The sequence below is a fragment of the Hylobates moloch genome, unplaced genomic scaffold (assembly GCF_009828535.3).
Source record: "Hylobates moloch isolate HMO894 unplaced genomic scaffold, HMol_V3 SCAFFOLD_16, whole genome shotgun sequence".
Taxonomy (NCBI): Eukaryota; Metazoa; Chordata; class Mammalia; order Primates; family Hylobatidae; genus Hylobates; species Hylobates moloch.
In genome coordinates this window covers 36,030,392-36,057,878 of record NW_026652291.1, presented here as the reverse complement: position 1 = coordinate 36,057,878, position 27,487 = coordinate 36,030,392, and the positions used below count along the sequence as shown (strand labels likewise).

At 50.4% G+C, this 27,487-nt stretch overlaps 1 protein-coding gene across 1 annotated transcript in view; it reads left to right on the top strand.

Annotated features, from left to right (window-relative positions):
- The window catches only part of GALNT16 (polypeptide N-acetylgalactosaminyltransferase 16), a 95,296-nt gene extending 68,266 nt beyond the window's left edge, over positions 1-27,030 (top strand). Inside the window, exons 6-16 of the mRNA XM_032179289.2 lie at positions 522-643; positions 3,536-3,623; positions 5,157-5,241; positions 5,569-5,672; positions 10,775-10,901; positions 11,639-11,731; positions 13,806-13,889; positions 19,676-19,817; positions 20,510-20,635; positions 24,647-24,786; positions 25,895-27,030. Coding sequence (XP_032035180.1) covers positions 522-643; positions 3,536-3,623; positions 5,157-5,241; positions 5,569-5,672; positions 10,775-10,901; positions 11,639-11,731; positions 13,806-13,889; positions 19,676-19,817; positions 20,510-20,635; positions 24,647-24,784 — 1,109 coding nt within the window. The 3' untranslated portion in view covers positions 24,785-24,786; positions 25,895-27,030. The remainder of the gene's footprint in view (positions 1-521; positions 644-3,535; positions 3,624-5,156; positions 5,242-5,568; positions 5,673-10,774; positions 10,902-11,638; positions 11,732-13,805; positions 13,890-19,675; positions 19,818-20,509; positions 20,636-24,646; positions 24,787-25,894) is intronic.
- The last annotated feature ends 457 nt before the right edge of the window (positions 27,031-27,487 follow it).

The window sequence follows — 27,487 nt, the reverse complement described above, 5'->3', positions numbered from 1 at the left end:
GGATTATTATCTCTCTGAATCTTATAGATAAGAAAACTGAGGCTCAGGGTGGTTAAATAACATGCTGAAGGGAAGGGAAGGGGCTGCCATACAAACTTAAGCCTATCTTAGTCTGAAGATTATCTCCATGCTACACATAGGGGTATGGCTGGAGGGGACCACCCGGAGGTTCCCATGGGAAAAAGTTTTGTTTTCTGGTTCTCCTTTGGGATCAAACTACTTTATTGCACTTTCCACGCTCTAAACTGTGACTGTTCTTCAGTGTGTCCCTAGAGCCCAGACAGTGATTGGCACATAGAGGGCACTCGGGGTGTGACCCTGGAGTGATGATGGTTGATGGGTGGATAAGAAGAAGCAAGGGAGGGAGGCAGGAAACAAGCAGAAGTATAAAGTCAAATCTAATCACAATAATTCAGGAAACCTCAGTCCCTGAAGGAGAGGAGAGCCTTGGGACTTTGGGGGACAGGTGGGAAGCCAATTGGCCCAGTCCCAGCGCCAAGCCCTGTCTACTCCTCTTGCAGGGCTGATCCGGTCCCGAGTGCGTGGGGCAGACGTGGCTGCAGCTACCGTCCTCACCTTTCTGGATAGCCACTGCGAAGTGAACACTGAGTGGCTGCCGCCCATGCTGCAGCGGGTGAAGGAGGTGAGCCGCCCTGGGGAGCTGGGCGTCCTTGGGGACTCAGCCAATACGTTCCCGGCACCGAGGCCTATGGGACAGTCTTTGAAGCTGGACAGGCATCGTAGGAAGCCCAAATAGTCTACTTCTCCCTGAGTGACTTCACCTTATTGAGTTTTCTCATCTGAAAATGGGGATAATTGTAATAATTATCCCACTGGGTTATTGTGAGAATGAAATTGGACGAAAGCCTGGGTGAGCTACAAAGCTCCTGCTGCAAATGGGTGTGGTTTTTCTCCTGAGAGAGTTAGGGTCCTGTGCTGGGAGAGCTTTTGTTCAGGCTGGGAAGCCCTTGCAAGAGGGAGCAGAGGATGTTGTTCTCAAAGAGAGGAGAGGGTAGGAGGGCCCCTGCCACATGCTTACTGTTCTCCAGAACAGGGAGGATTTGGACACATGGCAGAAAAGGATGAGGTGATTACAACCCGACCATAAAAATACAAATAACCCAATTTAAAAATTGGCAAAGGGGCCTGGAGCGGTGGCTCACCCCTGTAATCCCAGCACTTTGGGAGGCCGAGGAGGGCAGATCACCTGAGATCGGGAGTTCAAGACCAGCCTGGCCAACATGGTGAAACCCCATCTCTACAAAAGTACAAAAAGTAGCTGGGCATGATGGCGGGTGCCTGTTCTCCCAGCTACTTGGGGGGCAGAGGTGGGAGGATCACCTGGTCCTGGGAGGCAGAAGTTGCAGTGAGCCAAGATCACGCCACTGCACTCCAGCCTGGGCAACTGAGCGAGACTCCATCTCAAGAAAAAAAAAATTGGCAAAGGATTTGAGTAGACATTTTTTCAAGGAAGATATAGAAATGGCCAATAAGCCTAGGAAAAGATGCTCAGCATCATTAGTCATTAGGGAAATGCAACTCAAAACCACAAGGAGATGCCACTTCACACCTACCAGGCTGGCTATAATCCAAAAGATGGACAATAACAAGTGCTGGCAAGGACTTGGAGAAATAGGAGCTGTATCAGGCCATTCTTGCATTGCTATAAGGAAATATCTGAGACTGGATAACTTACAAAGAAAAGAGGTTTAATTGGCTCACCTTGTACAAGCATGGCACTGGCATATGCTTGGCTTCTGAGGAGGCCTCGGGGAGCTTTATTCATGGCAGAAAGTGAAGGGGGAGTAGGTACCTCACATGGCAAGAGTGGGGGCAAGAGAGAGTTGGGTGGAGGTACTACATACTTCTAAACTAACCAGATCTCATGAGAAGTCACTCACTATCACAAAGACAACACCAAGCCATGAACGATCCACTCCCATGACCCAAACACCCCCAACTAGGCCCCATCTCCAACCTTGGGGATTACATTTCAACATGAGATTTGGATGGGATAAATACCCAAACCATATCAGGAGCCTTCATATATTGCTGGCAGGAATGTAAAGTAGGGCAGCCACTTTGGAAGGCAGTCTGGCAGTTCTGCGAAAGTTTGAACATAAGTTAGTTACCATATGACCCAGCAGTGGAGCTGCTAGGTGTATACCCAAGAGAAATGAAAACATATGTTCACACAATAACTTCAGAGCAGCACTATTCAGAATAACCTAAAGGTAGAAAAAATCCAAATGCCTATCAACTGACGAATGGGTAAATAAAATGTGGTGTATCCATACAACAGAATTATCCAGACATTAAAAAAATGAAGAACTGATACATGCTACAACATGGATGAACTTTGAAAACCTACGTGAAGTGAAAGCCAGTCATGAAAAGCCATACATTATATGATTCCATTCATAGGAAATGTCCAGAATAAGCAAATCTATAGAAACAGAAAGTAGATTGGGTTTCTTGTCAGGGTGGTGAAATGTTCTGGAACAAGATAGTGGTGATGGTTGTACAATCTTGTGAATATACTAAAAACCATCAATTGTGTACTTTAAACCTGTGATTTTATATCACAGCACAAAAAAAGTCTATAAAAAGGATGAGGTGAGGCCCTCCACAGAGCACTGAAAAACCATCAAAGGTCTCCACTGATCAGCCCCATCCCAGGCTTCTGTTATCCTGATCTAGGATGGGAACTGAGGGGCAGAGCTGGATTCCAAGTTCCAGACAAGAGGATTTGGGGAGGTGAAAGCAGAGTGGGGAAAAAGAAGAAAGAAGAGGCTCTGTTCCGTGTCCCCCATGGAGGGCGAAAGATGAGAAGGCTCATGAAGGGTGATGAAGTTTTTCATGTGGCATATGACATAATCTACCACCCAAAAAAAGAGGCCAGCAAAATCAACATTATTCATCAAGGTTTTGGATTTGGATTTGTGTTCTGGGAGGTGATGTGGGGAGTGGTGAGTCTGACCTTGTAACAGTGGATGTGGTATGAGAGGGACAGCACCCAGATTACATGGGGACCTCGGAGCCCCTGCCCTCCAGCTGCTAGTAGTCCCATTGGGAAGACTCAAACAACTATAATACAAAGGTAAATCATATTAATAAAACAACAGTTCAGACCAGAAATAGAAGAGCCACTTCAGGCAGCACAATGAGTCACTGTCCCAGGAATCATCTAGGCTGTCATTGTAAGAGTAGCTTAAAAGAGGAAAAAATCCTTCAGCCTGCAGCAGTCAGGGAAGGCTTCATGGAGTAGGTGAGATTCTAGCAGGGCTCAAAATGATGTGTGAGGAAGAGGCTTGGAGAGTACATGGGAGTCAAATAGGAACATCCAAGAGCTTGGGTGTGGTGATGCAGGACAGCTGCCAGGAGCCTGCCAGGGTTGAGGGGCGGCCCTGGGCACACCCTGCAGGAAGTGCTGAGTGCCCCATGTCTCAGAGAGACCTTCTACCCAGAGCAGGCAGCTAGGCCTTTTTCTGCAGAGAAGTCCCAGGCCTCACGCCATCTCGCATCTCTCTCCTAGGACCACACCCGCGTGGTGAGTCCCATCATTGATGTCATCAGTCTGGATAATTTTGCCTACCTTGCAGCATCTGCTGACCTTCGTGGAGGTGAGTTCTGCTCCCAGGGGTGGGGCTGTAGACATGAAAGGAGGTACATGAGGCTAGGCAGGCAAAAACCCTTGCTTGCTGCTCTTTCCAGCTGTGCCAGAGAGCCTCATGAACACCCCTTCCACCACCTCCAAAGAGAAAATGAAGAGGGATTGGGTGCAGCCCTCGGACTAGGGGCAAAGGAGCAGAGCTGGCAGTTGCAGGCTTCTGATACAATCAGTAGCAGAGCCAGACTAGTCTCTCATGTTTCCCTCCCTCCAAATATTGACACTTTCTTCCCAAATGCTGCCAGCCTAGGGATCATGGCCACAAGTCCCAGCAGAAGGCCATGTGACAGCTGTCTTGAGGATGGGGAGTGGGGAGCCCTCGGCCTTACATGACTTCCTAACACGTGTGCCCCAGAGATGGTCAAAACCTGTGTTGTGTATGGCAACTATCAGCCACATTTGGCTATTGAGCTCTTGAAATATGACTAGTCTTGAAAAGTGACTAGTTGGAATTAAGAGTGCTATAGGCATAGAAAACCCACAGGTTACCCAGACTTAGTGTGAAAGAATGTAAGCTACCTCATTAGTAATTTTTTATATTGATTACACGTTGAAATGACAATATTTTTGATATATTACATTAAAAATATTTCATCCAAATTAATTTCATATATTCTTTTTCTGATGTGATTACTAGAACATTTTGAATTACATATTCGGCTTACATTTGTGGCTCGCATTACATTTCTTTTGGACTGTGCCGGGCTGTTCAGTACAGTAGATAATAGTCACCTTTGGTTACTTAAACTTGCATTAATTCAAATTAAATAAAACTTAAAAGGCAGTTCCTTAACTGTACTAGCCACATTTCAAGGCTCAGTAGCCACATGAAGTCAGTGGCTACCATATTCAACAATGCAGATACAGAACATTTCATCATTGCAGAGAGTTCTATGGAACTGTGCTGCTCTACAGAATCTGTTGCTGGAAGCTAGCGGGCACAGTGGATTTCCCGTTTGGGATCTGGACTCCCAGTATATGGACGCAGTCATTAGTTAGATCGTGAGTCTGAATGGGATTCTGAAGGGAGCCAGGCATTTCCCCTTTGGGAAATCACCTCAGGTCTTTGGCACTGGCAGCTGCCCCTGCCTGGAATTCCCTTTCTCCAGGTATTTGCATGGATGTATCCTTCATTCAGGTCTCTACTCCAAAGTCACCAGAGAGCCTTTCCTGACTATTCTAACTAAAATATTAATAGTATGGGCACTCCTCCTTTGTTTTCTTTTCTTTTTTTTTTTTTTTTTTAGTACTTTCATCCCCAGCTGACATAGCCTCCATTGATTTATTTATCCTTGTAGTTTCTGTCTTACCCAGTAGATGGTACACTCCCTGAGAGGAGGGGCTTGGCTTATTCCGAATGAAGGAGGGACTGCACGAAGAGCCCAGGACTCTGATCAGGGGAGACTCCGAGAGGTGGTGGAGTGAAGGGGCTCAGCAGTCCGCAGCTCTGCCCTGAGCTCTGTCCTCACCTTGCTGTGTCCCTTAGGGTTCGACTGGAGCCTGCATTTCAAGTGGGAGCAGATCCCTCTTGAGCAGAAGATGACCCGGACAGACCCCACCAGGCCCATAAGGTCAGGGTTGCGGTGGGCTCTGGGGGACCCCTTCCTTCCCTGGGTCAGGGGCCTGGGAGGCTCTTGGGAGGCTGTATCAGTCGCTTGGGCTCCTGAGGTGCACTAAGTGCTGACTCTGTTCTGGGCCCTCGGACCCTGTCTGCAGGGACAGGGCGGACAGAGGCCACAGGAACAGATGTGGGGGGCCAGGGAGCTAGCCAGACATCCTGCCCCAGTGACTCTGCAGGGAGGGATCTAGAGGCAGACGGTCTTGCGTCCTAGGACCATCTAAAGGGCCTCCTTGCTTCTCCAGCTCATGTGTTGCCTCTTCCCTCTCCTTGCTCCCAGGACACCTGTCATAGCTGGAGGAATCTTCGTGATTGACAAGTCCTGGTTTAACCACTTGGGAAAGTATGATGCCCAGATGGACATCTGGGGGGGAGAGAATTTTGGTGAGTTGGGAAATAGTGACAGTGAAAATAAAAGCAGCAGTAATAACCATAGTTAACCCTGACAGAGCACCTTCTATGTGTGAGGACCTGCTCTAAGGACTTTACACACATGAGGTCATTTAATTCTCTCAAGCACCCTCTGAGGTAAGTATCATGATCTCCATTTTACTGATTTTAAAACCCAAGGCACAGAGAAGTTAAGCAATTTGTCTAGAGCCACACAGCTAGTAAACAAAGAGGTTCTGTTCAGGGGGAGCCCGTGGTCACATGGCTGGACATGTGTGTGGAAGAACACACAACTGTATCACAGACCACAGCTTACACACGTGGCTGCTTCCCTACCAGCAAGGCTGGGAGGTGTGTGGTAGAGGGTGGTGGTGAGATGCTAAGTAATGGAGTCAGATGGCCTGGGTGCAAACCCTGGCCCTACCACCTGCATGCTGTTTGGCCCTGGGCAAGTTAAAGCCCTTTAAAGTCTGAGTTTCCTCAAGAGGTTGTTATGAGTACTAAATGAGGTGACGAGTTAAAGGCAGGTCACAGTGCTGGTGGCCACTGTCATTAGGCAGTCTCTAGACTCAGAAACACAGGAAGCTGCCCCTCCCTGCCCTGAAGCAGCAGCGAAGGAGACAGAGGTGGGGGCAAAGTGTTCCAGTAGGGAGCTGGAGGGGGCTGGACCCTCACACATTTGCTTCTCAGCTCACGGTGTTGGGGCCACAGAGTACCAGGGAAGGGTTACCAAGTGGGATTGGAGCCCAAACTCTGGACTCCAGTATGTGTGGGCTGGCAAGCCAGTCAACTCTTTGAACCTCAGTTTCTTCCTTTGCAAAACAGGGTTGCATGCGAGATGGAGGTTAGATAAAGGGTGAGCATCAGTTAGGGTCCTGGCAGAATATGGAAGGCACAACCGACTTGAGTGTTTATTAAAGGGCTTATTTACATGGTGCAGGCAGGATAGAGGGAACCGCAGGGACAGTGCAGTACTGGGCAGGGCTGTGAGTTCTGGGAGCTGTAACCACCCCAAGGTCTGAAAGACAGGGTGAGGGAGCACCCCACGATGGAGCTGTGGTCTTGGGGCACATGCAGCCAGCCCATGGCACCAGGCAGAGAGTATCAGGGCTAAACACTCACCGTCACTCTACCCACACCCCGTCATCTCCTGCTGGTGCCTCCCTGTCTGCCTGAGGAAGGGAACCCAGCAGTGCAGCCCCCAGAGGCAGTCTCACAAACAGCGATGTGGAGACGGGGGCAGTGGGGAGCACCATTCTGGGAGCAGGAGCAGGGACAGGTCCTTGGTGGCCTGTTCTTGCCCTCTTGGTGGACCCAGTCCTTCACAGAGCCCTTTCCCACTGCTTCCTTCTTCTTCCTGACCAGGTGTTCTGTGCAATAACTAAGGCTGGTGGTATCTCACCCATTTGACAGGTAGAAAGACTGAGGTGGATGCTGCCTTCCAGATTTCAGTCTGGAAACTCCACATCTAATGGGCATATGCAGCTCCTTTACCAGAGCCACTTATGTGTTGTGGGACGTTGGCAAAGGCACAGTCTATATCTCTGAGACGTTAGGAGCAGGGATTCTTTAACTCTTTCTCCCTGATCAGGAAAATAGCAGTGAGGGGGCTTGCAACAGGCCTGATCCCCACTCAAAACCAGCTGGAGTGGGAATGGGCGTGGGACTCCCCCAGCTTTGTAGCTTGCTTTTGGAGGCTGTTTCCAGGCAGGGTTTGGAGGAGTAAATTCTGGGAACTGGGGTGCAGTGACCCCTCCATTCTGACCCCTTTCATGTGTTTTGGGTCCAAGTGACCTGCTTTGTGTCTTCAATCTCGGCCTGAAGGGCTTTGGCAAAGCCAGTTTCCTGTGAAGACTTGGAAAGCTGGGAAACCCACAGTCTCCTTGCTCTGCCTCCAAAGGCCATTTTTTCTTTTTCTTTTTTTTTTCTTTTTTTTGAGGCTAGAGACAGAGAAACAAGTGAATGATCAAATAGCTCACTTCAAACTCTGCCTGAGGCAAGGGCTCCGTGGTTGGAGAACTTGAAAGGTGAACCACAGAGTGGTTCTGGCAAGGGTTTTGTTTCTTAGAAGAAATTCAAAGAAATGTCTAGGCTAGCTGCAGTGCTCAGATGTTCAGCCGCTGGGACCAGTTTTGAGCTGTGAGACTCCTGTCGCTGGTGGGTTTGAGCCTTTCCTTTTATTCCTTTATTGAAGGAAGGGAGATTTCCAAACCAAGACGTGTTCTTTTGTCCCCAAAGAATTCCAAACTCGGGAGCCCAGAGGCCACCTTGAGTGGGGCTGGCAGATGTGCAAAGTTAGGATCCCCAACAAAGATGTGTTGGGGATCCTTTTAAAACATAGATTATGTTGCTCCTGTGCTCAAAACCTTGCAAGAGTTCTCATGTCATTCAGAGGAAAACCCAAACTCCTTACTGGCTACAAGGTATCTGCCTTTCCCTGCAAGCCCTGCAGCCACACACCTGCCCTCACTTCCCTGCAGCCACACACCTGCCCTCACTTCCCACTTCTCCCACCCTGCCTCACTCCATGTGGGCTGCACTGCCTCCTTTTTTTTTTTTTTAGACAGAGTCTTGCTCTTATTGCCCAGGCTGGAGGGCAGTGGCGCAATGTCAGCTCATTGCACTCTCTGCCTCCTGGGTTCAAGCGATTCTCCTGCCTCAGCCTCCTGAGTAGCTGGGATTACAGGCACACACCACCAGGCCCGGTTAATTTTTGTATTTTTAGTAGAGACGGGGTTTCACCATGTTGGCCAGGCTGGTCTCGAACTCCTGAACTTTCAGGTGATCCGCCCGCCTCAGCCACCCAAAGTGCTGGGGTTGTAGGCGTGAGCCACCGCCCCGGGCCAGCATGGCCTCTTTGAACTTGCCAGCTGTGCTGTTGCCTCTAGGGACCTGCCCTTGCTGGCTCCTCTGCCTGGAATGCTCTTCTCCTGCTAGCCACAGGACTTGCTCCCTCACCTGTTTCAGGTCTTGGCTCAAATGTCCCTTTTACAGTGACAACTCCCCTTATCAGCCTAATTTAAAATGCAGTCATAGTCCTCCCCCACCACCATCCACTGGCCCTCTTCAGCTCCCAGCCTGGTTCATTTTTCTCCATGGCTCTAACTACCATCTGATGTGCTCTATTTATTTTATTTTTTATTTTTATTTTTTTCATTTTATTTATTTATTTATTTATTTACTTATTTTTAGAGACGGAATCTCCCTCTGTCACCCAGGATGGAGTGCAGTGGCATGATCTTGGCTCACTGAAACCTCTGCCTCCTGGGTTCAAACAATTCTCCTGCCTCAGCCTTCCAAGTAGCTGGGACTACAGGTGCATGCCGCCACACCCGGATAATTTCTTTTGTATTTTAGTAGAGACGGGGTTTCACCATGTGGCCCAGGCTGGTCTCGAACTCCTGAGCTCAGGCAATCCACCACCTTCAGCCTCCCAAAGTCCTAAGATCACAGGCGTGAACCACTGCACCTGGCTGATATGCTACATTTTTATGCATTTTCTTGTTTACTTGTATTTTTTTGCTCCTTATTTTATGGAGTTCCCGTCTCCTCACTTCCCTGCTAGAGTACAAGGGAATCTAGAGCAATGTCTGACATATAATGAAAATTTGCTGAGTGAACTAAAGAATCTGACAGGGTGGCTTGCTGGACACAATGTGAACTTGATGCTGCATTTCTGCAACTGAATATTTGAGTGACCTTGGAGAGGTTAACATCTTTAAGCTTCAAAGTCCTTGTTAAAAAAAATAAGGGTAATAATCCTGACTTCACATGGTTGCAGTGAGAATTAGATATTGGATAGAAAGAGCATGGTGTGTAGTAAGTACTCAGTAAATAGATGGTTACTGCTATTGTTATGGCCATTGTTGATAATAATAACAATAGTTAATAATATTATAGACATTATGGGCTGAGTGGGATGAAGTGACTTAACTAGCATAACAAAGTTGGGATGGCAGAAATGGAACCAGAATGCAGATCTTCTGCCCCCCCAGGACTGTCCCCGGTTCTAAACCTTAGTTGCTGAGGCCAAACACAGAGCTCTGACCAGGAGAAGGGACGGATGCCTGGCAGTTTATAGGCAGACCTAGGGAAGCCCATTGATACAGCCATCCTTACATGTGGGTCCAGGTAGGCCAAGTGTCCAGTCCTGGCCCTGAACCATATCTGGACATCACTTGGTGCACACAGGCTGGCCAGAGGTGGGCTTTAGTCCTGCTTCCTCCACTCTACCCTTTGCTAGTTACTGGGAGGGTCCTGACCAGCTACGCCAGGTGAGAGCCCCCAGGCCTGGTTGGAGATCATGAGTGTCCTTAGAGCCAGCTGAGGAGTGGGAAGAGACTACAGGGTTAATATGAAGGAAAGTAGGAAATCAAAAGAGATTATGTGAGATTCAGCCAGCTGTCAAGGTGGATCCTTACCATAAATGGCAACTGGTGAGTGGAGATCAGAGTGGTAACTTTTGAAGTCCCCTTCTGGGCAGCAGGATGGCCACTGCTCTCCTGACACCACTGGGGACCACAGTCATCCACAAAAGCTGGTTCAGCTCCACCACCGCTGTCAAAAGGAGGCATGGCTCAAGAGGGCCAGTGACAGCCTGAACAAGGAGACCAACTGGGTCAAGAGGGAGGTTGGGGCCAGCCCAAGAGGTGCCGGCTGGAGCAGCCTGTGGTTTGGTTGGCGGCTGGTTTTCCGACCTCGCAGGTGCACAGAGCTGGCTGATGAGCAGATGTGTTTTTCCTTAGCTCATGTCTGGCTGGGGCTTTCCATTCAGAGCCTGGAAATGATGCTGCTGTTTGGTTGTTTTCCTCCTACTTATGTTCTTGGTGCTCCTTCAAGCTTTTTCCACTGCTCTTCCTGGAATGGGCCACGGGGATCATGTGTATATGTGTGTGTGTGCATGTGCATGTGCACACGTAGAGTGGGCAGTCAGGAACACGTGCAAGGAGTGGGAGCACTCCATTTGAGCAGGCCCAGGAGCCCCGACCCCAACATGTACCTCCAGTGAGACACCAAAGGGAAGGGAAGACAGCCCCTTTCCACCCTCACTTGCCAAGGAACCCCTTCCTCCTCCTGACGGCTACCATTTCCTGCAGAACTCTCCTTCAGGGTGTGGATGTGTGGTGGCAGTCTGGAGATCGTCCCCTGCAGCCGGGTGGGCCATGTCTTCAGGAAACGGCACCCCTACAACTTCCCTGAGGGTAATGCCCTCACCTACATCAGGTAGGTCACCAAGGAAGGAGCACGGGACTCAGAGCAGGACACCAAGGCCCAAGCCCCCAGCCTTGCCAGTTATCACTATGTGACTGTGGGCAGCCACCTCACTTCCTGGGCCTCAGTTTCCCCATTTGCCCCCTCTGGTAACATCCTGGGATTGCAGGTACCTTCAGGGGTGGAGGGAGTTGCCACCAGGTCTCTCTTGCCTTGACTTCCTTTGTCCATATGAGTCTCGGAAAATTGGCCAAATCCCCAACTAAGCCATGATCTCCACTCATGGAGCCCCAAGTGCTGGTCATGGATGCCAGTGTCCCAACCCTGACTTGATCAACCATCTGTCCATCCCTATCCCCAGCTACAGGGTGCACTAGTCTCAAGGGAGAGTGGGTAATGTCCTAGAAGACCACTCCATGGTCTGCTCTCCTGAGGAGGTTGGCAGGGGAGGATGAGGGACTTGTCATGAGCACCCTCATACATGTGGATGGTTCTTCACCTTGTTGAGCTCATGCTTATTTGTACAGGGTTTGAAGCAGCAGCTGCCCAAGTCTAGCTGCATACCTACAAAGTCGATGGGTATTGACAGACTGTCTTCCAAAAGGATTGTGCTAATCTATACCATCCAAGTATCACCTTGCTCCTGAGATTCTCATCGTCCTGTATTCATGGATCAATTAATCTTGATCCTGACCGCTAACCCTGTTGCTTCCCTGGTGACCTTATTTTGCTCTTTCCTCTCCTTTTAGGAATACCAAGCGCACTGCAGAAGTGTGGATGGATGAATACAAGCAATACTACTATGAGGCCCGGCCCTCGGCCATCGGGAAGGCCTTTGGCAGGTGGGCCCCTCCAGCTCCACTGTCTGACTCCCTCTACCCACATTAGCACAACCCCAGCAAAATACGAAGTGGTGTGTAAGCCGGGGAACCACCCACCACCTCCCCAGCCACTGAGCTCCCACTCTAATGGGCTTCTTTGGGTCCTGGGAGGGAATGCAACCACAGAGATAAGACCTTAGGCTTTGAGGAGCATGAAATCTCATGGGGAGAGAAGGCTCGCTTATGAAAAAGAGCTGCCTGTCCACAGCTGCCTGCAGGAGAACAGGCATCTGTGGAACTGCTTAGGAAGGGGCTGCTTGCAGAAAGCAGTTGGGGTTCTGCCTCCACTCCCTGTTCAAAACTGAGATCTGTTAGCCTATTTTCCTGTCACGGACTGTTAGGACTAGGGTCTAGTTAAGCATTTTCAAAATGCAGATGGGTTGTGAAATCAATTTAGTGGGTCGTGACCAGCATTTAAAAACAGAGAGAGAGAAGTAGAACACTATAGATTAGATTAGTGCAGAGCAGGATAGAAAATAAGAGTTGATTGCAGCTAAGGGTTAGTATTGTCCTTCTGAAACTCTTATTTCAGTTGTGGGTGCATGTGTGTGCATGCATGTACCTACACATGTACAGTCGCCCCTCTGCATCTGCAGGGGATTTGTTCCAGGACCCCCCATGGATACCAGCATCCACACAGATGCTCAGGTCCCTGATATAAAATAGTGTAGTATCTGCATACCCTCTGCACAACCTCCTGAATATTTTAAATCATCTCTAGATTACTTATAATACCTAATACAATGCCTACACTTCACTTCATTTGCATGGATTCAATGTGGTATTCGATGCGTGGCGAATTCAAGTTTGGCTTTGGAACCTTGTGGAATTTTTTATTTTTATTATTTTTTTTTAGATGGAGTCTCATTCTGTCACCCAGGCTGGAGTGCAGTGGCACAATCTAGGCTCACTGCAACCTCCACCTCCTGGGTTCAAGCGATTCTCCTGCCTCATCCTCTAGAGTAGCTGGGATTGCAGGCACGTGCCACCATGCCCAGCTGATTTTTTGTGTTTTTAATAGAGATGGGGTTTCACCATGTTGGCCAGGCTGGTCTCAAACTCCTGATCTCAAGCAATCTGCATATCTTGGCCTCCCAAAGTACTGAGATTACAGGCATGAGCCACTGCACCTGGCCTTAAATTTTTTCCTGAGTATTTTTGATCCAAGGTTGGTTGAATCCATGGATGCAGAACCCACAGATACTGAGGGTTGACTGTACACGGGGCATATTAGATTACAATGTAAGACAGTTATCTCCTGCTTAAGCTTGTGGTCAGAAAAGTTTGAAAACACTATTAATGATCATCAATGAATCTTCTCCCTATTTATTCATATCTATCTCCCTTTTTTTGAAAAAATAAGTTACGTCACTGAATATTTCTTGTAATGAGGAACTAACATTTACTTAGCACCTGCCCTGTGCTAAATGCTTCATGTCCCCTTAATTCACTTGATTCTCACAAAAGCCTTCTGAGATGAGTGGTAGTGTCCCCAGTTGAATGTAGAGGAAACTGAGGCTCAGATAGCTGGTGATGAGGGCCATCAACCAGTGGCCATTGTGGTGGGTGTACCTGAGGAAGGTGAGGATGGCGGTGTCCCAAGGACACATCTAATGGTTTTATTTGCCAACACACCTGAAAGATGTTTAAAGCTTGCTCTTCCTGCTGTTGGACCTTCCTCCTGTACTTCTCATTAATTCTGCAAAGATAAAGACCAGTTCATGGTCTGCTAACTGAGGTCTTAAGGAGTGAGAAGCCGAGAGAAAGGCATGGTCCCGTATGGTCTGTGCTCACCCTGAAAGGCGAGCTCCAGGCAGGAATTTGATGAGTGAGGAATAGCCAGGAGACCTGCCTTGAGCTTGCAGGTCAGAGAATGACATCAGACAAGTGGCCAGGGCTGGACATAGCAGGCTGGAAGTCTCCTGGTCCTTGCCTGCCTGAGATAGATGGGGCTGGGGGACAGGCCTCTGGCGTCCTCCCTTGGGCTGCCTTCCACACTAGCAGGCCAAAGCCCGAGCCCTGCCTCCTCCTACAGTGTGGCTACACGGATAGAGCAGAGGAAGAAGATGAACTGCAAGTCCTTCCGCTGGTACCTGGAGAACGTCTACCCAGAGCTCACGTGAGTGCAGCCCTCATCTTGTGCATCCCCCAGGCAGGTAGGGGGTGGTGGGGGCCAGCGGCTTGGGTCCCACCCCACCCTTAGATCTCCTCAACACTGGTGATCTGGCTTTCTAGCTGCCGGGTTTTATCTTCTTGTGAAGGTTCTGGGGGAACTGAGAGGGCATTACTAGGAGTTATAAATTAGGTGTGGTGGGAACTGAATTTTTTTTTTTTTTTGAGACGGAGTCTCGCTCTGTCGCCCAGGCTGGAGTGCAGTGGCGCAATCTCGGCTCACTGCAAGCTCCACCTCCCGGGTTCACGCCATTCTCCTGCCTCAGCCTCCCAAGCAGCTGGGACTACAGGCACCCACCACCACGCCCGGCTAATTTTTTGTATTTTTAGTAGAGACGGGGTTTCACTGTGTTAGCCAGGATGGTCTCGATCTCCTGACCTCGTGATCTGCCCGCCTCGGCCTCCCAAAGTGCTGGGATTACAGGCATGAGCCACCGCGCCCGGCTGGGAACCGAATTTTTAATGCTTTCAGATCTAGAAATGGAAGTTATCCCCTTAGGAAACAACACTGCATTACATAGCAAAGGCTGCAGAGACATTTGTCCCCTTTAGCCCTGTTCTCTCCCTTCTGTGGGTTTATCCTAAGCAAATAAAGCAACCAAAACAGAAGCTGTTGACCTGTAGATCCACAGCTGCGGTGAAAAAATGAGAAAATGCCAGGCACAGTGGCTTATGCCTGTAATTCCAGCACTTTGGGAGGCCAAGGCAGGAGATTACTTGAGTCCAAGAGTTTGAGACCAGCCTGGGCAACATAATGAGACCTTGTCTCTACTAAAAATCAAAAAATTAGCTGGGCGTGGTGGCACACACCTGTGAGTGGGAGGATCACTTGAGCTCGAAAGGTAGGGGCTGCAGTGAGCCCTGGTTATGCCACTACACTCCAGCCTAAGTGTCAGAGCGAGGAAGAGGGAAGGTGAGGGGAGGTGAGGGGACGGAGGGAGGGAAGGTGGAAGAAGGAAGGAAGGGAGGAAGGAAGGAAGGAAGGAAGGGAGAAAGGAAGGAAGAGAGGGAGAGGAAAAGAAAAGAAAAAGAAGAGAGAATCAACAATAGGGGCTGGCTTCAGTGAATCACCATACATAGATCTAAACAAATATTATGCACCCATTAATATTATAATCATAGAAACTGTGAAGAAAACACAGAGAAATGTTTGCTCTGGCAAATGAGAAAACAAAATGCAAATGATGTGTGCACTCGGGCTGTAGTTACCTAGGAATATGTGTGCGTTCTCACAGGACTGTGGGCAATAAGCTACGATGGCCTTTTCAGTATCTGGGTTACATCCACGTGGTTCATTTCCTCACCTTCCTCAGGCCTTGACTCAAACGTCTCCTTCCCAGGGAGACTTTCCCTGAACACTCTGAGTTTGCAGCTCCACCTCCCTCCCCAGCATCGGCTCCTCCATGTTCCTTGTAGCCGTTATTATCATCGGTATTATCTGGCCAATTAATTTTGTTGTATCTCCCTGAACTTGCCTGTTAAGTTCCATGAGGGTGGAGGCTTTGATCTGTTTGTTCACTGCTTTATCTCCAGCACCTGGAACAGTGCCTGTCATAAAATGGGCACTCAGTAAATATTTTCAATGGAATAAATTGCACAGTCTGTATGCCTCAATCATGTCTAAAAGCTGCATGCTCTCTCCATAGCTGTCACCTTGGGGAACACGTTTCCCACCACTGCCAGCTTTCTCTCAAGGATGCTGCCATGGCTTTTTGGAACACTCCACCCCTCAGAGCTTGCATGTCCTTGAAAGAGGCAAATCTTTGTACTTTGAGGACAGGTTTGATTTTTGGCCAACAGCCACCATTAAGTTGTAGCCAAGTGCAGTGAATAAGCTAGAGATGATTAACCCAGATAATTATAATCCCAGGTCCCAAATACAGCATGACTCTAAATGAACAAGATTAAACTGACTCTAGGAGCAATTTCCAAGAAGTTCCAGAACAATGTGAGCAACGGCAGTGTCATTGGAAGAAAGTCAGTGGCCTAGATAACCCCAGCTCCGTGGACACTAGCTGTGATGGGAAGAACATTAATTTATGAAAATGCAACTTCCTGAAGTGGTCACTTCTAGGGGACAGTGTTCATTCAGATGCATCATTTCTGAGACCCTGAAGAAAAAAGAGCAGTCACTTCTTCACGCTGTGTCAGCGTTCATACAACATTTGGGTGAAGCCCGCTAGTTTCAGCCCTAGGGCAGGAGCTGGGCAGCCTGTGGGAAGAGTGGGGGAGGCCTGGGAATGCCCTTCCTCTCCAACCTCAGTGCCCTGCCACAGGGTCTGATGACACCCCCAAGGACCAAGGGGAAGAAGTGTCTCATAACTATCAGAAACCTGGCTCGATCACAAGGCAGGAGAGTAGATGAACCAGCTACGTCGATGAGGATGTGTGAAAGTTACAATAATTTTTTGTTGGTAAGATGGAAACCCCAGACCTCATTCCTATCTGGATTACTCACCCCCAGTTCCTAGGATGAGGGGCCAGGAGTGGATCAATTCGTTGATTAGAAAGGGGACCCATAGGCCTGAGTGATACCAACTTTCCTCCAAACAGGGGGTCCCTAAATAGTTGCCTACACTTGCAAACAGTCAGTGGGGATACTGAGGAGGCTCAAAGAAGAGGCTTTTGCTTTCCTAGGCCTGCTGTGGCTCTGCCCCTTCTCCAGGTTAGAGCTCTGCAGCTGGCCTCAGCAACTGCTGATTTATTACTTGCATTAGGACTGTCAGGGACAGTTGTTCAGGCTGTGCATTGCACAAGCACACCATGTTTGTGAGGGTGCTAGTTGCATAGTAGACATTGCACGTTCATGACACTAATTCCAAGCAAATGGCAGTACGCATTCTTCTAACAAAACCAGTATGCCAGTTTTCTTTTTTTTTTTTTGAGACGGAGTCTTTCTCTGTCCCCCAGGCTGGAGTGCGGTGGTGCGATCTCGGCTCACCGCAACCTCCACCTCCTGGATTCACGCCATTCTCCTGCCTCAGCCTCCCGAGTAGCTGGGACCACAGGCGCCCACCAACACGCCCGGCTAATTTTTTTGTATTTTTTAGTAGAGACGGGGTTTCACAATGTTAGCCAGGATGGTCTCGATCTCCTGACCTCGTGATCCACCCGCCTTGGCCTCCCAAAGTGCTGGGATTACAGGCTTGAGCCTGTGTACATAGAAGAGACCCATAGAGAAGGAAGTGGATGCAGAGTTTAGAGGGTTGCTGACAAACAGGACAGCTTAGCCTGGCACTGCTGGGGAGCTGGGGAAGGATGGTGACAACTGCTATCCCAGCTGCTCCAGGACTGCTACCACGATGACAGCTTAGGAGCTGCATCTGATCTTGAGATTGCTCCCAAGCCTAGGGTTTCTTCCATAAGCATCACTGGGCATTGCCACTCTTGGTCAGTATCCACCTCACCTCTGAAAGCTGATCAGCTCGCACAGCACCCTAAGCAACAAGGGAGTAGCAGGGTCTGGAACAACCCCTTGTGCTGTATTCCCCCTGAGCAGTTATCAAAGAGGCCTCAGTACCCATCTTGTCCCTGTAGAGAAGGGAAATGTAACACATTGCTCCTGGATGAGGCTGAGAGTGTGGAGCTCCTGCCCTCCAACATGCTTGCACATGGCAGGGGTTGCAAACTCAGATTCTTACAGTGGTCAGGCAGGTGATGTCAATAAGTCAAAGGGGTAAGGATAAGACAATAGAGAGTTGTGGGGACTGTGGCAAAATGCGATGCAAAAGCCCCACTCAGAGGGGGCAACTGCTACTCACCACGGTGGATTAGTGCCATGCTGGAATGCAAGCTCATTGTGGCCTGATCTTCCAATTTTTTCAAGGGAAGCTAGATTCAGATTTGAAGGTTTCTATGTAACCTTAAAATCATTCAATATTGCCAACTAATTAAAAGCAACAACCACCACGCTATGCAGGTCAGACCGTGTCCGGGGTCCAGATTCAGCTTGGCAGCCAGCAGTTTGCCACCTCTGCTAGAGAGTTGCACAGCCTCCCAAAGGGAGGCTGGAGAGGCACAGGCTGCTGCCAGGGGTGTGGGAGAGTAATTGAAAGGGTCTCTCTGAGCCTCCTGTGAGCAGATCAGTTCTGGAACTTTGTGGCTTCTAGCCACCCCTGAGGAAGGAAGACCTGGTTTGGTCTAGATCCTGCAGATATCCACATCAAAGAATGCCAAACATCTTATAATGGCCCAATCCCCCAGGCCCAGATTCTTTTACCGACAGAGGTAACAGGAGGCAGAGAAGACACACACACTGTAATCCCTCCTGCTCCCCTATAACTCCCAGGCCTGGTGAGTCCTTAATCCAAGAATGAACATCACCTGAACTCAGGTATGCAAGCCTGCAGCAGCTGGGGCCGGCAGCTTCCTCAGGTTTATTACCCATAAGGTGTCAGTGTGTGTGTGTGTGTGTGTGTGTAAGCAGATTTTCCTGTGCATATAAAGTGTTTTAGTAATATAATATTTTAAAACTTGCCTGTTTTACTTCATAGTGTGCTGTGAACATTTTTCCATACTAGCAAGTATCATTTCACAAAGTCATTTTTTTAAATTTTATTTTATTTATTTACTTTGAGACAGGGTCTCACTCTGAAGCCCAGACTGAAGTGCAGTGGTGGCATTATGGCTCACTGCAGCCTCAACCACCTGGGCTCAAGTGATCCTCCAACCTTAGCCTCCCAAGTACTTGGGACTATAGGCATGTGCCACTGTGCCTGGATAATTTTTTTTTTTAAATTTTTGTAGAGATGGGGTCTTTCTGTGTTGCCCAGGTTGGTCTTGAACTCCTGGCCTCAAGTGATCCTCCTGCTTTGGCCTTCCAAAGTGCTGGGATTACAGGTGTGAGCCACCATGCCCAGCCATAAGTCATTTTTAATGGCTACAGGGTTTTCCATCCTACGGATGAATCTGAATTTATTTAGCCCAGCTCCTGTTGTTAGATATCTAGAAATTTCCGGTGTTTTCAATATAATCAACCACTCTGAGATGAATATCTTTTACAACATTTATAATTGTTTCTGTAGGATATGCTCCTACAGGGGGCAGTATTGGTCAAAGATGTGTGCATTTTTAAGGGCTTTGAGACATAATAGCACACTGCCCTCCTGAGAAGCTGTGCTAATCTATGCTCTCACCAGGAAGGTGTGAGAAGATTCAGTCTCACAGCTGTTGCCAACACTGGGCATTGTCATTAAATTAAGTGTCTGTGTGTGTGTGTGTGTGTGTGTGTGTGTACAAATGTACACACATGGTAAGTAAACATTGGTGACTCTGATACGTAGTTCTTTAATCATTACTGAGATTAAACACATTTTCATATTTGTGTTTAATTTGCCTCTTCAAAGCGCTCCCTTCCCTGTCATTTTGGGATTGATTATTGAGCATACGTTTCGGCCCCAGGCTCTCCTGAGGCTTTCGTCTTTCTGGACTGAGGGGCTCTGTTTTTCCAGCCTGAGCTCCCCCCATGGCTCCCCCATCCTCTATGTCTCAGGCCCAGCCTCCAGGGCAGAGGCTCCCAGAGCCACTTGGAGGAACCCCTGGGGCCAAGGCCCAGTCTTCCCAGAGGCCACTCCTGCTCCTCACCTCCCCCTACTGGCCAGGCTGCTCTCAGGCCCCTTCCCACAGAGACCTCGAGGCTCCCAGAGCTAATGGGATGCTGACGTCTGGCAGAGGGTGTAGGTAAGCCTGGGGAGGGGGGCAAAGCACAAGCCTAACTGCTGCCTTTTCTCTCAGGGTCCCTGTGAAGGAAGCACTCCCCGGCATCATTAAGCAGGGGGTGAACTGCTTAGAATCTCAGGGCCAGAACACAGCAGGTGACTTCCTGCTTGGAATGGGGATCTGCAGAGGGTCTGCCAAGAACCCCCAGCCCGCCCAGGTAAAGGACCTTGGGTAGGAATGGGAGTGGGAGAGAGCTGGATGCATTGTCCAGGAGTGGAGTGAGGGATTTCCCCCTACTCATTCTCCTCCTCTGTTTACATCTTACACAAACCCACTTTGCCAGGGGCCCCTAGACCCTGCTCCTACACATTTGTATCCCCTTTCCAGCCTGTCACTTGGGTATTCTGTGTGCACCACCTGCTTTGTTCTTGCCGAGGGAGAAGAGCTGCCCAGATAGTGCCCAGTTCTCTCCTGAGATCCAGCTGGGGTCGGCTCATGCGACAGGCAATGTCCAAGACTCCTGTGCACACATGGGTGCAACATATGAGTATTGCACCCACATCGAAACTAAAGCAGGTCATGGAGACTCCAGTGAGGACCAGCTCTCAGCTGCCCTGGTTCCATGTCTTGTCATTCTCTCTCATCTCCCACAGTCCCTTGGCACAGCCCCGATTGCCCTCTGGCCAGCTCCAGCTAAGCTCCCCCACCCCAATATTTTATCAAAAAATTCAAACATATAGAAGAATAGTCAGAATTATACAGTGAATACCCATACACCCACCCTAGCTCCTACAATTATTTGTAGAAATCTTACAAAAATATGCCATGTGTTTTCTTTATCCCCTATCTACCCATCTCTCCACCCATCGCTGTATTTTTGACTTGGCCTTTCTGCTCCCTGCCTTTCAGGCATGGCTGTTCAGTGACCACCTCATCCAGCAGCAGGGGAAGTGCCTGGCTGCCACCTCCACCTTAATGTCCTCCCCCGGATCCCCAGTCATACTGCAGATGTGCAACCCTAGAGAAGGCAAGCAGGTGAGTCTCCTTGCCTCTGGCACAGAGGCCCAGCAGCCCCAGGGGACCATGCCTCAGGGTGGCAGACCTTGGCAGGAGAGCCCCTGGTTGACTCAAATAAGCCCTTCAGAGCGAGGATCTGGGGGAGGGGGAGTCTACATCTAGGTCAAGCCAATTATTCTGCCCATGAGGAAATACTTCTTTGGGTAATTATTTGTTTAATGCCATCCTGCCAGGCTGTGAGCTCCATGAAGGCAGGGACCACTTGTCTTGTTAACACTGTATCCCTAGCTCCTGACAACCACCACAGTTCAAATAAGTGTTAGCTTTTACTGACAGCCTGTGCTAGAAGTTTGAAATAGATCATCTCATCTAATCCTCCCAGCCACCCAGTGACGTGGGTTCTAGTACTACCTCCATTTTATAAGTGAGTAAGCTGAGGTTCGCTGAATCTAAAGAATATATGTCAGATCACACAGCTGAGAAGGGGTGGAGCTGGGATTTAAACCCAGGTCAGTGACTTCTAGGCCCACAGTCTTAACCCATAGTAGATGTTCAATAAGTATTTCTTGACTGCTGGCAGACTAGGGAAACTGAGCTCCAGACACAGTGATGTCCAAGCTGGCATGACCAGCCTCACGTGAGCACTGCTTTTTCCATTCATCCGACACTCCCACCCACACTGTCACCACTAATCCTAGGAGACAGGTCAGGGTCAAGGAAGAAACTGATACACAGAGAGGTGGAGTCACTTGGTCAGGGTACACAGCAGCCAGTGACAGTGGAACCAGACGCTGCATTTCCAGAGCCAGCCAGCTCCCTTCTGTGCTACTCCCTTCCTGTCTTGGAGGGCTCCCTCGCCACCCAGGGAATTGGGACCCAAGGCCCAGAGGCTGCTCCAGCTCTTCCCCTGCTCACCCTCCTCAGAAGCCCTCCCTGTGCCTGCCTCAGTCGGTGCAAGCAGTGAGGAGGGTGCCTGGGTCTCTTATTTGGCCTGCAGGGTTTTCCTCCTACCCCCTTTTTCTTTGCTTGGGTCAGCACATTTTTTAAAGGATGAACAGCAGTTTGTTGTGCCATTCTGGAAAGCAGCCACATCCTCTCCCTCCAGCCTGTGTGTGTCTGAGGGATCTGTGTGCCTAGCCCACTTGCTGGACCTGTGGGAAACTTTAAGCACTTTTGGATGGTGGGGGGATGCAGCCCACCCTCGGCCCTGCCCTGCAGTGGGGCTGGTGCAGTGTCCCCTGCACCTAGAGCACCCACCTCTCTGAGGGCAAATCCTTGAGCCCACGCCCACCCCCTCCCGCTGAGGAATAATCTCCGAGCAAAGCCTCCACTCAATTGTCCCTCTGGGGCTGAATCACACATTTCCCCCTTTGTGCTGACCCAGCCTACGGGGTGTGTAGGAATCTCCTTGGCCCCATTCATTCTGCCCCTGTAAGTCCTGCCAGGCTCCCAATGGCACTCTGGGTGCCTGTGCCCCTCTTCTCCCAGGAGGACAGGATGAGCAGCTATCCCACTGCCAATGCCTTCTGGAATCCGGGCCATCCTTCTTGGTCCCCTGCTGGTCCTGTTTCCAAGGCTAGCTGGGTTTCCTGTATCTGAGAGGCTCCTGTGCCTCAGACCTGGTGTGATGGAGTCAGCAGGCCCCAGCTCAGTCTTCCCTCCCCCTCCCTTCACTCAGTTTCCTCACTTACAAAATAAGGGGCTCCCTCCCCTGCTTACATCACAAGGAATCCGCAAGAACCAAGATGTGGAGATGGGACAGTGGGTGATGTGACATTGTTTCTCAGACAAGCCCAGAATTGAGTGGCCTGGAGAGTCAAGAAGCCCTGAGATTGTGCCTAATAGCACTGATAGGAAGTGAGAATCCTGCTATTTGGGGAGCACTTCCTAATGATTAGGTGATTCAGTCATTCGTTCATCTTAAAACAAAATGACGGCCGGGTGCAGTGGCTCATGCCTGTAATCCCAGCACTTTGGGAGGCTGAGGTGGGTGGATCATGAGGTCAGGAGTTCGAGACCAGCCTGACCAAAATGGTGAAACCCCGTCTCTACTAAAAACACAAAAATTAGCCGGGCATGGTGGCGCACGTCTGTAATCCCAGCTACTCAGGAGGCTGAGGCAGGAGAATCGCTTCAACCCGGGAGGCAGAGGTTGCAGTGAGCCGAGATCATGTCACTGCACTCCTGCCTGGGCGACAGAGCGAGACTCAGTCTCAAACAAACAAAATGTCATTGGGTGCCTACCTTGTGCCAGAGAATGTACAGATCATGTTGGCCACAAGGATGAAAGGACATGGTCCTTGACCCCCAGGGAATTTACACTTTAGTGGAAGAGAAAGAAGAGATTAAGACACTATATTACCGAAGGCTAGATGCTGAGGTAGCACCAAGCACCAAGACTCCCTGGGGTGAGGATGGCCATACTCTCTCCAGCTGGGCATTGCTGGAGGTTTGGCCTACGTGAGGTAAATCTCAAGGACTAGAAGAGCATGAAGAAACAGGAGAGGGGATCCAAAGGCCCTTGACCTTTAGGCTCTCTGCGGGGGCCATGTGGGCCCAGAGATGCTGGGTCTCAGCCCTACCCATCACATCCTTGCATTCCCACTGGGAGCCCAGGCTCCGCACCTGCCTTGCACCCTGTGTGCACATCCCCCCGCAGCCCCAGCCCTATCCTTGCAGCTGGGTGGGCTCATCTTTCTCCCCCCAGCTGCTGCCTGTCCACCCACTGCCCTCAGAGCCCTCTGGGCTTCCTCCACATGGTCACAAGCACTCCTGCCTCTAATCGAAGACACGGTGAATGAGAGAAGATGGAAGAGGGGAGGTGGTTGCATGGGAGGCAAATAGGAGAGAAACCCAAAATAGACCTATCTTACTATTATTCTTCCCTGAGCCTTGAAACCTGGATCTCTGCCTCTCATCCCTTCTCATAAATGTTCCAAGCAACACTCCATCCTCCACCCAGGCACTTCCATAATGTTCTGCAGTAGCAACTCTTCTCCCCCTTGTCAAACCCGGGGTCAGGGAGGCACCAGGAGGTGAAGGCACTGACCAGGAGCCCCTGCGTGCCTCTGTGATGCGAGACCTCCAGTCTCCCACCACCCTGCTGGCCCCAGACTTCATCCCTACAAGAAGGCAGCTTCCCACTAGGGGGTGTAGATTACTGGCCTCACAGGTCAGAAGCTTAGGAAGAAGAAATCATGTTTACAGAAATAAAAGATTTACCTAGGCCAGGACTGACAAGCTCAAGTGCCTGCAGGGAGCTGGTGGGAAAACCCCAACAGGAGAAAAGTCGGGACCAGGCAGGAACTATGGTGACCTGGAGAACAAGAACCCCATCTAAGGCAGAGGGCAAATCCTCAGCCCCAGCAACTGATGCCACGTAAGAAACTGGGTCCAATAACTAAATAGAAGCTAGAAATGCAGATTTGCACGTGGCGACCAAGCTAAATTGTGAATAAACACAGGGGACTTCTGCTTTGCCTCCTCCTCTGATCTGGACAGGAACTTCTGCAAACTACAGAAGCAACAGCCCCGCTGGGAAGGGCAGCGCTTAAAGCTGGTGTTAGGGGTAGGATGGGGGCAGCCTCTTACATAGGAACACACAGCCTGATTTAAATGAGGGGCATGACTGGGCATGGTAGCTCACGCCTGTAATCCCAGTGCTTTGGAAGGCCAAGACAGGTGGATCACTTGAGGTGAGAAGTTCTATCTAGACCAGCCTGGGCAACATAGCGAGACCCAGTCTCTGCAAAAAAATTAAAAATTAGCTGGGCTTAGTGGTGTGCATGTGTAGTCCTAGCTACTTAGAGGCTGAGGCGAGAGGATTGCTTGAGCTCAGGAGTTCGAGGCTGCAGTGAGCTATGGTGGCACCACTGCAAGAACAAGACCATGCCTAAAAAAAAAGGAGGAGGGGGATGTGTCCTAGTTAGATACAAGGGTTGTGTACATACATGTGGAATGAAAGTACAATATATTTTTTTAAATCATTGTTTTTTCCTTCCTCTCTTAACCCATCTCCATTCCTCCTAGAAATGGAGGAGAAAAGGATCTTTCATCCAGCATTCAGTCAGTGGCCTCTGCCTGGAGACGAAGCCTGCCCAGCTGGTGACCAGCAAGTGTCAGGCTGACGCCCAGGCCCAGCAGTGGCAGCTGTTGCCACACACATGACGGTAGCCCTGGGGCCTCCTGTACCTTTTGCATGAGACTTTGGGACCGGAAGGGGGTTAGGGTGGGGGAGTGCAAAGCAGGCTGTTCCCATCTCCTCACATTTCCGCCAGGACCATCAGCAAATACCCACCACAACACACATTCTCCAAAGCTTGTTCCAGGAGGGCGCAGGCGGGCACGCCCCGATGCCCTCAGTGCTGTCCTGGCCTTGCCCCGGGAGAGGAGATGGTCAGGGTGCTGGACTGTTGCTGGGTAGAGACTGAGTAGGTGCCCCTGGCCCTTTGTCCTCTCCCTTGGCGCTTCTTGGGGCCAGGACAATAGTGTGTGGTCTCTCCCTTCGTTGCCTGGAGAGAGCAAGGACAGAAACCCACACAGGGGTCTTTTGGGTCATGAGGCCCAGCTGTGCAGGCAGGCAGGGCCAGGGGAAACTGGGCAGTGTGGATGGAGAGGCTGAAGGCTGGGAAGAGGGAAGGGGAGAGGGGCAGCCTGCAGGGGTAGCTAAAGAACAGGAAGGAGGTGAGAAGCCCGGTGACCTGTCAGAGATGCCAAGCCCAGGGTGGCGCTGGGTTGGGTGGGGACGGATGGTGTCTTGGCAGCAAAGGATGGGTAATTTGCAAATGAACATGGATAGAAGAGCAGCAAAGCACCAAAAGAACAAGATCTCTTACCCAGGATGCAGTCCCTTCCACACTTTACCAGCCCCAGGGTCTGAGCCTGACACTGCCTCCTCCGGCCCTGTGCCTGTGGGTGCCCACATTCTTAGCAAGAGGCTGCAGAGGGATCTTTAGGGGAAGATTCGAGCGTAGTTTATTAAACAGACTCCACTTCTGTTTGGCCATGTGTCAGGCTGAGACCTCTCTCTCGGGCATTAATGAACAGCTAGTGCCCTGTCCCTGCCTCCAGGACCCACTGAAAGGACGGGTAGCCACACACATTCCTGAGTAGCCCCAGCCTCGTTTGCCATTTTTGACTCCTGCTTTCTCAAAGGTTTTTGCCTCTGTCAATACAGCATCATGGGTGGTTGGAAAGAAGGGAATTTCCTTTCTGGACCATGAACAGCCCCTAAGTCATTAGGGCTCAACCTCACTCTTATTCCCCTCCCCACTACAGGAGGGATTTTCTTGAAGGGTCAGCTATTGCACTGGGCTGGGAGGCTGGCTGTGGCTCCTGTTTGTGAAGAGAACTCCCAGTTCCTTTTTCACAGCTGCTGAGAACACATCCACACATCTACCCCATGGCCTTGTCTTGGAACTGCTCCTGCTATCCCCACACCCTGCTTCCTCACCCTACTGGCTCTTGGGCAAATGACTGTTGGTACCAGGACCCTGGGGGTCTCCCCTACGAAGCAGACCAGCCTGGGGCAGATATACCTACCACAGGAGCCCCCGGTTTTTCATAGGCCAAGGATCCACATACCCATAGAGTTCATGGATTCCAGAGGGTCTAGGAATCTCTTGAAATTGTCCCTAAAATACTGCATGTGTGTGCATACATGCATTTTCCTGGGGAAAAAGTCCGTGGCTTCTAAAAGAGGTCCCTGATCCCCAAAGGGCCTGAACCTCTGCTCTGGATTGAAGCCACTGTCTGCCCAAGCTGCCACCCCCCAATCTTCCTCCCTGGTGTGCTCAAACTGCCAGCGCCTGCTCCCTCCACGCGGCCCTTGGGGTCGGCAGCCAAGTGTCTGTGGTCCGCAGCACCTGCTCTGGAGGGCTCTCCAGCAGTTTCGCCTCCTGACTCTCACCAGCGTCCTCTCGGCAGCACTCCCGTGCCCAAGCGCACCCCTCTGGACTTGCCAGCGCAGGGCCCTTCACCCCCAGGGCCATGCTTTGCCTGTCCTCTGTCGTGATGTTTCTTCCACAGCCAGGTGCAGCCTCAGATCCCCTGTTCATCTGGGAAGCCTCCTGCCACAGCTTAGGACAGAACTGGGCCCAGGGCAAAGGCCTCTCCCCAGAGGATGGACTAGAAGGCCTGGGCCACACTCGGGCATGGACCTTTGGGGCTGGGGAGCAGGGGCTGCTCCTGTTGAATGTAAGAGGACTGCTGACCAGAGGGCCTTCAAGAGGGTCTCTCTCTCCTTTGCTGTGGTCAGATCAGGCTCTGCACTTATCAGCCGGTCCTTTGTGGCAACTCAGCCCTATTCTGTTTTTGCTTTTCCTCTTCTTGACCAAAGCATGTGCCACTAGCTGTCCTTGAGGACCTCGTCTTCATGAAACACACATCTGGAATAAAACCACTTCTTACATATCCACATGCACCAGCGCCTTCCTTTCTGCCTCCAGGCCTAGCCCTTCAGCACACCCTCCCCCGCCTCGTGGGGAAAGTCAGGGCCTCCTTTCTGTAAAAGTGAAACTGAACATGCTCAAGTCTAGCCTTCTCCTGCACCTGGTAGCTTGCTCGTCGGCCTCCATGCCCTGTGGTGCCCCAGGAACTCCTGACTGCTCTGGTGGGGGCCAACAGGTGGCCCTACTGCAAGGGCAGGCCTTGGACCAAAACCAGGAATCAGCGCAGGTCAGGTGGAGCCCAGGCTCCTGTGGCCTCATTGTGGGATCCTACTTGGGGCTTAGAAATGGAAAGCAAGGCCGGGCACAGTGGCTCAAGCCTGTAATCCCAGCACTTTGGGAGGCTGAGGCGGGCGGATCACGAGGTCAGGAGATCGAGACCATCCTGGCTAACACGGTGAAACCCCGTCTCTACTAAAAAAAT